The 13,142-nt window shown below is 36.2% G+C and overlaps 1 protein-coding gene and 1 long non-coding RNA gene across 2 annotated transcripts; one reads left to right on the forward strand and one right to left on the reverse strand.

Annotated features, from left to right (window-relative positions):
• The first annotated feature begins 367 nt into the window (after positions 1-367).
• Positions 368-6,541, forward strand: LOC119560453 (myophilin). The gene is made up of 3 exons (XM_037873902.1): positions 368-506; positions 5,364-5,684; positions 6,309-6,541. The coding sequence occupies exons 1-3, from the start codon at positions 501-503 to the stop codon at positions 6,489-6,491; spliced, it is 510 nt and encodes a 169-aa protein (XP_037729830.1). The 5' UTR covers positions 368-500; the 3' UTR covers positions 6,492-6,541.
• Positions 6,542-6,646: 105 nt separating this feature from the next.
• LOC119560454 lies at positions 6,647-8,400 on the reverse strand. Its single transcript, XR_005221020.1, has 3 exons — positions 8,184-8,400; positions 7,985-8,124; positions 6,647-6,972 (listed from the first exon to the last, which is right to left on the reverse strand). It is a non-coding gene; the product is annotated as an uncharacterized LOC119560454 (long non-coding RNA).
• Between the last annotated feature and the right edge of the window lie 4,742 nt (positions 8,401-13,142).

Consider the following 13,142-nt stretch of genomic DNA (forward strand, 5'->3'; position numbering starts at 1 on the left):
AATATGTATCTTTGAGATACAACTATGGGCTTTTGACTTAGCATAATTGCTGGCAAATTGCTTGAAATTTGTTCTGCCAGCCATGAAAGCGAAAGGAAAACGACTTCAGTACCAGATATCTGGCACACTTCTGTCTGAGATAATTTTCAATCTTTTTCCCCCGCGATTTTCCCGCGGTGACGTCACAGAGAGTTTCCGCCGCCGCTTGTTGGCATCTAAATTTGTTTTTCCCGCCCCCTATCCGGCTTCTCCCACTCGGGCTTTATTTCTGGCGATTCTGGCATCGGCCAAATCTATATCTATATCTGACGAATACGTCGACAGAGGCAGCGGCAGCGGCATTAGCCTAACCTAAAAACATTTTCAGCATTTTCGTACATTATCTTGCGGCTCTTAGGCTAAATGGAAAACTGTTTCAACAAACCTGCGTCAGTTGAAATTTGTGTTTCAAACGCGCCACACACTAATTTGCATTTCACATTCAAATCCAATAAATCACAATGGCTGTAAGTCTCACAAACTTTGCAAAGGATAATCAAGTGTCCTGGGTGGATTAAATAGGATATAAAATTAATGAATACTGCAGAAAATATTTTTGCAGGAAATTCGAGTAGAACTTTGAAATTAAAATTATTTTAATTTAAAAATATTCGATTTCAAAGGCAATTTTTCAAGTGAGAACAGCACGAACATTTCTGCCTAACAAATTAAAGTAAAAAAAACTATAATTGCTTATAAAATAAAATTATTAAGTTGTTGATAGTATGAAAGTCACGTACTCATGAATACACTCAATCAATTAATTTGCGCACTCGTACACACAGAGGTATCAAATAAAACAAAGTATAACTGGAAATCAACAAATTAAAGTGAAGCATAAAAAGTGCCAAATAATTATAAAATACATTTTTAAAAAAGTGCAAAATAGCAGCATATTCATTTAATGTGAAACTGCTTATTAAAACAATAAATTGTCCATTGATTTATGTGCCTGTATGTACAGACTCGTTTATATGCACCAATCAGCAGACAGAAATACATAATGCAATCAATGTTTATATGTATTTATAATTAAATAAGCAATTAAAAGAGAAAATATTTAATTGCAAACAGCGCGGGCGATTTAATTAAAAATTTCTTAAATTGATTAAATATTTAAAAAGTCAATTAACAGTTGGCAGAGACAAGTATGTGTGGACATACTCCCATAATGGCCAGATCCTGTCCGAGGGCCTCAGTAGCATTTTCTGGCCGACTTTTTTTCGGCCACATACATAAACGCCCACTCACAGCAGCTGCCAGATCATAATTCATCCTCATATATCGCGTATTTGTGCCATTAATTTTCCGCTTTTTTGTTGTTTCTGTGTATTAAAATAAAAATCACTTAGTTGACAGTCCGGCTGAGGGTTGGCAAAAAAAACCAATGCCCTTGGGCCCTGCTGGCCACTAGTTAACCAACCATAAATTCGGACCGAATCGATGGGAAAGATTGCCCTCAATTCGGTCGCAAATCACTCAGGAGCCCTGGACTCTGCAATTTAATGCAAACAAATTACGCCTTTCATGCATAAGTTATTCGGCACATTTGGTATTCCGTTTTTCACTTTCGATTCATAATTAATTTGCAAATTTTCCGCTGTTGACATTTGTCTCTCAATAATGCTGACAAGTTTTTGCGACAGACATTCACAGCCGCCGGGGCGTAACTTTGTTCTTAATTGAAGTGAATTATTTGCTGAATTATGGCGAGTGATGGCACAGATGCATAAAAAACATTTGCTGAACTTTGTCTTTGGGGGCCATCGGTTTTTTTCTCTTTGCATTTTGATATGTTTCTGCTTTTTATAATTAATTCTCGGTGACTTGGTGACAATTTGTGCTATGAAAAAGTTTTCAATTTTTGCATACAAATTAACATGTGATAAATTCTTTTAATGGCACTGTGCATTTGTTATGAACACTCTTTTTTTTGTCTTTTTAATAAACGCCATATGCTTATAATATATTTAAAACCCAATGTTATAAAAAGAGTCATGACCTTTTATTTGTCAGTGGGAGCATGACATATTTTAATTAATGCATGTCTATTTGCGGGTTTTGATTTATTACATTTTTAATGAAAAATTCTGTAAGGATGACTTCATGCTTTAAACAGAATTTGGAATATTTCAAACAATTTCAATGTTTATGGCTGCGGAAAGGCAAACTGTTGAGCCAAAATAATCAGCAAAAAACCCAAACAAATTTTTGACGCTCGTCTGCCGTTTTCTTGGCAACAATGCAAAGGCCATAACCATAAAGTCCAAGGAAAGAGGCAAAATTTTAATGCATTTTTGCATTGCTTAGCTTGTCTTTTACAATCCACTCAAGGCCACAAGGCGGCGCCTGTAAAAAAATCAACTTTTTGTTAAGAAATAAGTGATATAAAATAAAAACACCAAACAAAAAACCCAACTGATTGTCAGACCCCTTGTGTTTGGGCACAATGTTCATTTCACTTGCTTTTTGGTTAATGTTGGCCAGCATCCGCCAATTGGCAGCCGGCCAAATGACAAATTGAAATAACAGCAGCAAAAATGAGCGTTTATCTTTATGTGCAAATGAAAATTTTTATTTATGCCAGCAGCCGGAAAAAGGCAAAACAAACTAAAAAGAGGGCGCCATTGAGGCAAAAAAAAAAGAAAATCAACACCAAAGTTGAGGGTTATTTGAAGGTCAGGGAAACGCAAACAATATGTTTGAAAATATTGTTGCTTAATTGAATATTAATTAAAGGACACGTGAACTTGAGTGGAACAATAAATAAACCTTATAAAATGTTCTAAATATATATGGGTTAGAAAGAAACTTAAAAATATAAATCGTATAAAAAAGATTAAAATATTTATTGTTTAGAACGAAACCTTAAAATATAATTAAAATGAATTACAAAAATATAATTTTTAAGATTGTCTAAGTATATATGGGTTAGAGAGGAACTTAAAAATATAAATGCTTTAAAAAAGATTGAAATATTTATGGATCAGAAAGAAACTTTAAAATATAATTAAAAAGGATAACAAAAATATTTTTTTTTTCTTTTTAAATAGTCCAAAAATATATGGGTTAGAAGGGAACTTAAAAATATAAATGCTTTAAAAAAGTTTAGTTTATTGGTTAGAAAAAAACTTTAAAATATAATTAAAAAGGATTATAAAAATAAATTTTTTATTTTTTGGTGGATGTATAAATATTTTGCAATTTGAAGAACAATTTAAATAACTCGTTTTTAATTAGATTACAATTTTTTGCCACCTTTACTTTAAAGTTTTAAAGATTGCAAATGCTTTCCCTTGGCTGACTTTCGTTACCAGAGCGTCAGCCTGAAATTAACTGCCATTGGTAGTGGCTGACCACAATCGATATCACTTAGCTGTTCATCACCTATAAAATGATTTTTTAATGCTGCGAACTGGGAACGGTCAGCATACAGAGAGAAAAACCAACTGTCAAGCGGCCAACCAGATAAACCAATTAATAATGAGAAAACAGAGCCAAGAGCCAAACGTGAAATGCAATTCTATCAGAAGATCAACAACAACAATTCCTGGTTTGTTTGTACATTCAATTAAAAAAACACCTGATATATGCGGGTATATATAAAATAAAAAGAGGGAAATAAACTCAGCTTCGGAATCGAATCGAATTGGAATTGAAGCAATTGCGAATGCAAATTGACGTACAATTCATTAAAATCCCCTCGGCTCATTGGTTGCCATTAAAGCGTGCCGTTGGCTCGCTTGCAGCTCCAAGCTCAATTTTTATCCATAAATATATACGTACTGTATATGTATTTACGCATAAATACATACCTTAAATAAATAAATTATTTCCCTCCTGGAAATATGAAAGTGCAGCGGCAACAGACTGTTGTGTTGCACTTAAACAATAACAATAAATAAACAGCGAATAAATTTGCAAAAGTAACAAAAATTCCAGGCCTGACAAACATTAGTTCAATCAGTTTATACCCTGTGACTATGATTAGAATTAGAAAATATCCAGGTTATCCCACAAAATGTATATAATCAATATCCTAACTCGATCACTGTTTATATCAAAACAATTTCTATCATATCAGAAAATCTAAATTTTTGTAGACAATTTAATATTCAAATATAAAACATTGTTGTCTGTGAATTTCAGACTTTTGTCGGTTCGGTATGCAAATTAAACTCATTTTGTCTGCATTAACGAAATCCCATTATACCCTTGTGTTCGTGAGGTAAAACGACAAACACAATGTTGGTAAAATTAAATTGTTAAAAATTATATGTTCGGCTACAAAATATAGCCACCCTTTGTCGCTGGTATTGAATGTTATTATTTTTTAATGTTTGCACTTTGTGTGCAATTTGACATTTTGCGGGCATTTCGGTTTTGGGCCAAAAAATTTATTCGATCCTGAACGCTTGGCCACAAATCAAATGACAGCTTAAAATGTACAAACAAAAGCCGCAATTGGCCAGCAAAGCAATAAAAATAAAATGAAAATAAAAATCACCATGAACAATGGACGATAAATTAGCAGAAATGCGCGAAATATTAATGAGCCTAGATGCATATAAGCATCGGATTTCAATTACGAGAATATTTCAGTTGGGTAATTGTTGCACATAAGCAATGCCTGGACACGGGATAAATATTTTATGCGCAGATTTAGCATTGTTTTTAATTAGCAATACTTGTTCTGGGGTCAATTAGATTTGTGTGCGCCGCAAAAGAGGGGTCAATGAGTCGGAAGCGGGCCGCCATTTCTTTGGCCCTAATCAAATTTAAAGCCCACAATTCAGTTTCATTTTGGTTGAATGAACTGGTGCGACGGCACAATTGACCCAAGAGTGAATTTATTGCCTTTACGTAAATTCCAATTAAACAGTTAGTGGCTTTGCCTGTCAACTGTCCCACAAAATGGTCGACTGCCCGGACAGGATTCGCGGTGTCGGAATCAAAATTAATTAATTGGAAAATGAATCTATTTCTGGGGCAGGACGGTGCAGGCCAGGCTCCTCCAGGAGCTCAGTTCTGCTTTGTTGGTGTCTCCTTTGATTTGAGCATTTTCCAAATGGAATCACACGGCCCCACACGCAGGACACTAAGCCCCCATGCTGGCCCTTGAACTTGGACCGGGCAATCTGTGCCGGGGATTTGGCCTGTTTGCTGCTGTCTTGAGACAATTTCAGGGCCAGCCTTGTTTGTCCCGCAATTGTCTACGATTACAGCAAATTGATTTGCCTGGCACTTAGCAGCAGCTATCCTGTTTCAAACGCCCACATCCGCTTTTACACTCGACTTACCCACTTTTTCGCCCTCCCCCGCAGCCACGCAACAAGGAACAGGAACAGGAAGTGCTCAACTGGGTGTTCGCCGTCATCGGCGAGAAGGTGCCCAGCGGGCAGTACGAGGACATCCTCAAGGACGGCATCTGGCTGTGCAAGCTGGCCAACAAGCTGGCCCCCGGCTCGGTGAAGAAGATCCAGGAGCGCGGCACCAACTTCCAGCTGATGGAGAACATCCAGCGCTTCCAGGCGGCGGTCAAGAAGTACGGCGTGCCCGAGGAGGAGATCTTCCAGACGGCCGATCTCTTCGAGCGCCGCAACATCCCCCAGGTCACCCTCTCCCTCTACGCCCTTGGACGCATCGTGAGTACCATTTAAGTTAAAATCAATAAAGTTAAGATCTACCCGATTATTGTTATCTTAGGGATTGGTTTTCTAAGTATTTCCAAGTTAATGGCTTTTATTAAAACCGAAATGGTCTTATATAGTTAATAAATATTAGGTATCTTATATTATTTCCACACTCAGGTGATAAGTAACTTCATGTAAAGCAGATAGTGGATATTAAATCTTTATATTAGATTTTTTTATACATAAATCCTTATATGTATATTTTTGATTTGTATAAACCGTAATATTTTCATAGCCATTCTATATTTATCAATATGATTTTCTTAAAACTATTTTTTTTTAATAATAAAACATATATTTTAAATATACATATATCTGATTCAAAACATTAGCCATTTCTTGAGTCCAACTTAAAAGAGCATTTTTTACATAGATTGATAATTTTGTAAGATCAACTAATATTTAATCTAAACACATTTAAAATTAAATTCAACAAATATTTTTTTTAATTGTTATTCGAATATGAATACCTCTTAAAGTTGTGTGAAGAATATACCTAGAAGGTCTGCAAAGACATCTCCTTATTAATACGTTTTTTTGAGATAACCTCCCTAATAATTGTGGCTTCCCCTGCAGACGCAAAAGCACCCCGAGTTCACCGGCCCCACCCTGGGCCCCAAGATGGCCGACAAGAACGAGCGCTCCTTCACCGAGGAGCAGCTACGCGCCCACGAGGGTGAGCTCAACCTGCAGATGGGCTTCAACAAGGGCGCCTCCCAGGCCGGACACGGTGGCTTCAGCAACACCCGTCACATGTAAGACGGCGTAATAGCAACACCCCCCCACCCCCAAAAAAAGAACACCCTAAAGAAAACACACAACACTCTCATACACACACAATACACCGGAATCTAATTAGTTCAAACAAAAAATGGATTTTGTATCTCGTGCGTTCTGGCGTATGATTTAGGCAGTGCCAAGCTCTAAATGTAATTTATATAATATGAAACAAATAAATTAATTAATTTTAATATAAATGTCAAGTTGTTGTTTCCCACCCCGCCCCTGTGGATAAGCATTATGTTGTTGTTAATTAGCGGGCAGAGCCGTGCGACTGTCGCCAGTTAGTCGAGCGGTTTAAGTGGTTTCCCCCCCATTTCCCAGCGCCCAGCCAAATGGGGCCATTTCCAGCTCACCTCGCATGAGACACCTTCATTCCTCAGTCAGAGGATGTGGATGTGGCCGTAGGATGTGACTCCTTCGAATGCCGAGGCTGTTGCTCCTCCGTCGCCTGGTCCACCTGAGATTACACAAATTACAATTTCAACGCCTGCACTGACAACGATAAGCATAAGAAATGTCAAGGCCATTTGTATTTCTATCTGTGCGAGTGTGTGGGTGTCTGTCCATAGGGACTGAGAGACAAAGAACCAGGTGAGCTGGGAAAGGCCTTGGAAGTCGGTTTGATTTTTTATACACTAGGGAAAACTGGGGGTATAAACTGCAGAAATCTCTAGATAATATTGAAAGCATTTCCATGATTGTAGAAAAAATCGAGCAAGCATCTATTCTGAACTATAAAAGAAAAGAAAATAAAGTGATCTTGAATGATAAAGTGCATTTATATTTTTTGATATTTTGGTACTTGCTTGTAAATATTTTCAGAAAATTCTCTAATAAAATAAAATTATATTGAATCATTTAAATATTTTGTTAAATGGAATATTAAATGGTGTCTTTAAAGAAGTGCATTTATGCTTTTAGAGATTTTGGTAATGGCTTAAAAATATTTTCAGATACAAAATAAAATATAATGATATTGAATCATTTAAATATTTTGTTAAATGGAATAATAAATGCTGTCTTTAAGAAAGTGCATTTATATTTTTTCAGAATATTAAATGGGGTTTTTAGAGCAGTGTATTTATGATTTTATGAGATTTTGGTACTTGCTGGAAAATATTTTTAGATAAAAAATAAAATAAAATGATAATAAATTAATTAAATATTCAACTAATAGAATAATATAAGTGGTCTTTAAAGAAGTGTATTTATATTGTTTGATACTTTGATCCTTGCCTGAATCAATTCAATATTTTTCCAAATGGAACATTAAATGGTATATTAAAAGCTGTGCACTTAGACTTCAACATTTTGACACTTGATTATAAATGATTTCACATATTAAAAAAATGTCACTTTGTTAACATATAATTTATAGAATATTGAGGAATATTAATAAAACGTATTTTATAATTTTTTTTATGATTACATTTAATATACTCACCAGGTTTCTAAGTGTAATCTCTTACCTTCAGCACCTTTAAGCTTCATACAGGACACACGTTTATCTTCACTTGCCTACGCTTCGGACAAAAGAGCGGCATAAAATAAAGAATAAAGAAGAAATAAAGGAGGCAGACGAAAATCGGGGAAAACCACAAGCAAGGAACTGCGAATATAATGATGGCAAACACATTCGAAGGAATAAGATGGCAAGGAAGAACTTACCAGACAGACAGTCAAAATGGCGAACGGCTAGCTGTGCATGTGTACGTGTGTGCTTGCTTATGCCAATGATCAGCCAAAACGGAAATGGACGTGGGATGGTGTGGGTGTGGGTGGGTGTTGGTGTAGGGGAGTAAGGGTGTACTGGGTGCGTGTTTAATTTCCACTTGTCGAGGGCACAAAAACAAAAACACAAAAGGGCAGACAAAGCGCCTGGGCCTGTGTGTTTGAATTAAATGAAATGGTCACTTTGACAGTCAACTGACAGCCAGACTGAGCTGGTGTGTGAGTGTGTGTGATTGTGTGTGCATGGTGTTTATGCGTGTGCGTTCCCTACTCCATTAATTTAATTTTATTTATGTTGACAATTGCTGTAACAAACACGCATGTCAGCATGCCCACAGTGAACTAGGGGGTCATGGTCACAGATGCGGGTGGGTGGCCGTTCCCTTTCAGCAATGCTGATTGTATTACAAATACTTTTGCAACCCCCTCTCCCTGCTCACACACACCAACACGCTTCAGCAGAAAAGTATACTCTAATAATGCAATTTATTGGCCAGCATACAAGCATACAAGCGTAGTTGACAATGACAATTGTTGACTTTCCCTTTTTAGTCGTTTGCCGTTCTCGTCTCTTTATTTCATTTGGGTTTTTTCTGCAGCTTATGCATTCCATTGCCCTATTCCCGCTGCTATTTCATTGAATTTATTTAATTTATATTTATTGTGGTCAAAATGACAATTTATTGTCATTTGTATTTATAGCTGGCTGAATGCCTTTCCATTCCCGCCATTGACATTCTCGATTTCTATTTTCTTTCAGCCGCGATTTCACGTGAATAGGTACTAGGATTATTATTTATGTTGTGCCCCAATAGAATTGATTTCTATGTTTTCCCTCATTTTTTGCTCTCTAATTTGTGTAATTGCCCGTGAATGGAATGCGATTATATATCATAATGTCAATTATGTTGTAAATGCTTCGAGATTTTGTGATTCATTGTATTACTTTTTTTGATTTTGTGTTTAGGAATGATATATCAAAGCCAAATCATTTTTAAAAATCGTTTTTATGTAAGTAAATATATATTTTCCTTTATTTAAAATTCCTAAAAATTTTAATTTAAATCCTGTTAAATTGGTATTCTTTGTAAGGCATTTCCTTTTGCCTAATTAATCCTGGAAATAAAACAAAAGCTCGCTGTAAAACGGAAAGCCAAGGGAATGGAGGGCCTTTCAACAGTGGTAAGTACGATTTTCTTTATTATTATTTGGCCCAAACATGCAAGCGCATTTATTTTGCTGCTAGCCAAGTTTCCTTGCCGCGCAGCGGTTCGGTTTAGTTTCGGTTCGGTTTCGGCGGCCCAAGTTGTACAACATATTTCTACCTAATTGCTGGAACTTTGCAACAATTTATAGCTGCATTGCAGTGGCTGGATTGCCCAGGCCCCCGTCCCCTCGCTGACTACTGCGGTTAAGTAACTAAATGAAAGAGTTGATATTGGGCATAAATTTTGCAAATGGCAGAAGGTGAACCCCAAACATCCAAGGTGTGCCTAGGTTCTTGAGCGGGTATCGCCCATCTGTAGTCCAACTTTTCGGTCACTTCAAGCATATTTCATGCTCAACTGCACACAGAGCACGACTGTAAACAAAGCATCGTGGCAAATGACACTAAAACCAAGCGCATTAGGTTGTCCTTTCTCTTTCTAAGTGCCTGCTTCCCGTCTCTTTCTCTCTTTGTCTCCCAATTGCAACAATAATTGCTGCCACACCGCTTGCTGCAATCATAAACAAGCCAAAGCAGCAAAGGATTCGGAATCGGAATCCTTAAACCAAACGAAACAAACCCAAGCTCGGCAAAGCGGACTCCGACAAATGCCAGTTGAGAGGCGTAATAACAAAGCCCCAAAAACCGGTCAGCAGCTAACCGAATAACAAGTGGTCCTTCATGGATAGATTCTTTGATACTCAGCAAATTTGGGAAAAAATAATATATATTTATAAGAGAAGTGGCTTAGAAAAGATAAGCTAGACAGTGATTTAAAATATTTCAACGTTTAAGAATTTTTAAACAATTTACTTTTATGTTTAGATCCCTTGTTTTGAAGCATGTTTTTTAAAATACTATAATAACAACATTTTCTTAAAATCAATTGCATCTAATTGGTTAATACATACTTTAAAATATATTCGGGGACATATAGTTCACTTACTTATGTCTTGATTTTTAAAAGAACGGAAAGACTTTGATTAGCATTTTCAAAATTATTTTTTAAATAGTATTTTTCATATTTTTTTATTTAACAAATTGTAACATAAGTTTTCTAATACTTTTTCTTAAACCTACTTTTAAAAAAACACAAGAAATTTAGTTTAGCGAGTTTTTTAGTTTACCTGAGATCACTTGTTTAAGTCTTCATGTGAAAGGGGCCTGATAAGGCTGAAATACAAAAATAATTTTAAATCGTTTTTATTTCAGTTATTGTATATCTTATTTTTTTTATTAAAAATTGAAATCTAAATTTTCTTATACATGCCTTAAAATTTAAAAAGACACAAATGGTATAAAAATTTTTTCTAGTTTTCTTAAGATCCCCTATTCAAGTCTTGACAACCAGAAGCCCACACACGTTTTAAAATTTCCCAAAAAAGCTGAAAGCCACCTATTCCACATATTTATGTTTCCTTTACAGGGTATGTAAGTCCTGAATTACAAACAAGCTAACAGACTTAGTGCAGCTGGTCGATTGCTTGCGCTAAACACACACACGCGCTGCTCCGGAGCTTACTTCATATTTATGCGGATAGTTGCTCCGGGCGGCGGTCATTAAGATGCAGGGTCCTCGTCCTTGCCGCCCAGCTCCTCCTGTCCCTGCTGCTCCTTTGGCCGCCCGAGGATGCAGTGGAAAATGATTTGTGCCGGGCATAAACTGCGTGAATTCACAGTACAAATTGACTTGTTACAAAGCGCACAAAAATTCACCTGCCACTTGCCACTGCGGCGGGAATTCACACCTTTTGCCCGGCAGTGAAATTGGGTGGCCATGAGCGGGCTTGTAATCAGCTTTTGGCCCCACCTTTCGGTCTGAGTACCTCCTCAGTACCCCACCTGCAACACTTAGCCGCAGCTAATCCGAGTTCGAGTTTGGGGCTTTGGCTCCCCAGCCCTGCCGTCGGCCATAAATCATGAAATACTTTTGGTTGGGCATATTAATAACCGAAAGACAGTTGCTGGCTTGATTTATGCACGGCCTGGGAATTTTTTTTCAATAACTAAGATGCTTACCGCATTTATCGTTTATCGCTGGCATTTTTGTGTCTCACACATGTGTCAGTTGCGGTGGGAATTTATTCTTTGGTCGGCGAGTAATATCCAAGGATTATGCCATTGACCACCGAATAATTGATTTGGAGTCGATTGGCTGTGGATGCAGTTGCCCTGCTGATAGTATTTATGCCAAATTAAAAAACCAATTATAATTAATTACCATACAGAACTAGGACTCTGCACAAAAATTTCACAAAAATAATTTACATAGATTTTGGGCGAGAAAACCCGACTAATTACATTCTGAAGACCCCAACTGAACGAAACTATGAACTATTGGGCTTTTTTCCCCTCTAGCCCCCCTTGCAGCCCATTTAGCAGCCATGCGAACCGACGCAACGCGGCGTATACGTAATCTGCATTTTGCGACGCTTGCCTGCACAAAAAGTTATCGATTTAATTGGTGTTAAAATTTATGCGCACCAAAAATTGTGGCAGGCAATCCCTTTTCACCCCAGCCGTGCAAAAAAGTTTGCGAAATCCCCGCAAATCACCCCACCGAAGCCATCAAAGAGCGCTGCGCCAACATTTTTCAAATTATAAAGCCAAATAGTCACCCATGGCAGCGCAAAATGTGAAATCCAGCAGGTTATGCTCTTTAATTATGTGTTATGGTACAAATAAGGTGCCTGATATGGTATCATATACAGTTTTGTATGCATTTAAATACGTTTTGAAGGAAATCATTCTTCAAATGATTTATTTCATTTCGCACAATAATATGTATCATTTAACTAAACCATAAAATTACTTTTGTCCTATTTTAAGAGGATATAAAATTATGAGCTTAACAAGTTATTAAAATGTACACTCAGGGAAAAACACCGTGCTAAAAATAAGTACAAACAGCCTTGATTTAAGAAAAATTGCATGCTTAACATTTAAGAACGTTCGTGCTCAAAAAATTCTCATATTAAGCACATTTTGGAGTTTTTATGTCTGCCAACTCTAATAATTCCCAACTGTTTATTCTAAAAGTACTCAGTATATAAGGCGCATAAATTAGGTAGTGTTAATGCCCGTGAGCGGCAAGTCGTAAGTAAACTTAAAATATTTATGTTATTTATATATATATCGTTTATTTCGTTTCAGTTTCCAATACTTATTTCTCTTACTAGCATAAAATAAAAACTCATTTTAGTTTCATAATATTTATATATTGATATAAGAATTATTCGTCCTTAAATCATGCCTGCAAATTTCTTACTTTATTATTAAATCGTTCTTGTTTTTAGTCCAAATATGACTTGATTTAAGAATTATTCATTCTTGATTGAAGACCGAAAGGTTCTTAAATCTAGTATTTTCGGTCTTGAAAATTCGTGCTCAAAAGTAGTATTTTGTTCTCGCGTTCTGTATTTTCCATGCTTGGCGAAGTTTTGACACCGAAAATACTAGGTTCAAGCACGAAATACTTGATTTTTTTTCTGAGTGTACTTATGTATAAATATATATATATATATGCTCTATAATTATGTGTTATGGTACAAATAAGATGCATGATATGGTATCATTTACAGTTTTGTATGTATTTAAATACTTTTTGAAGGAAATCATTTTGCACATCATTATGCATCATTTAACTTAACCATAATATTACTTATGTCCTGTTTTAAGAAGATATTAAA

This window comes from Drosophila subpulchrella, unplaced genomic scaffold, assembly GCF_014743375.2.
Source record: "Drosophila subpulchrella strain 33 F10 #4 breed RU33 unplaced genomic scaffold, RU_Dsub_v1.1 Primary Assembly Seq354, whole genome shotgun sequence".
Lineage (NCBI taxonomy): Eukaryota > Metazoa > Arthropoda > Insecta > Diptera > Drosophilidae > Drosophila > Drosophila subpulchrella.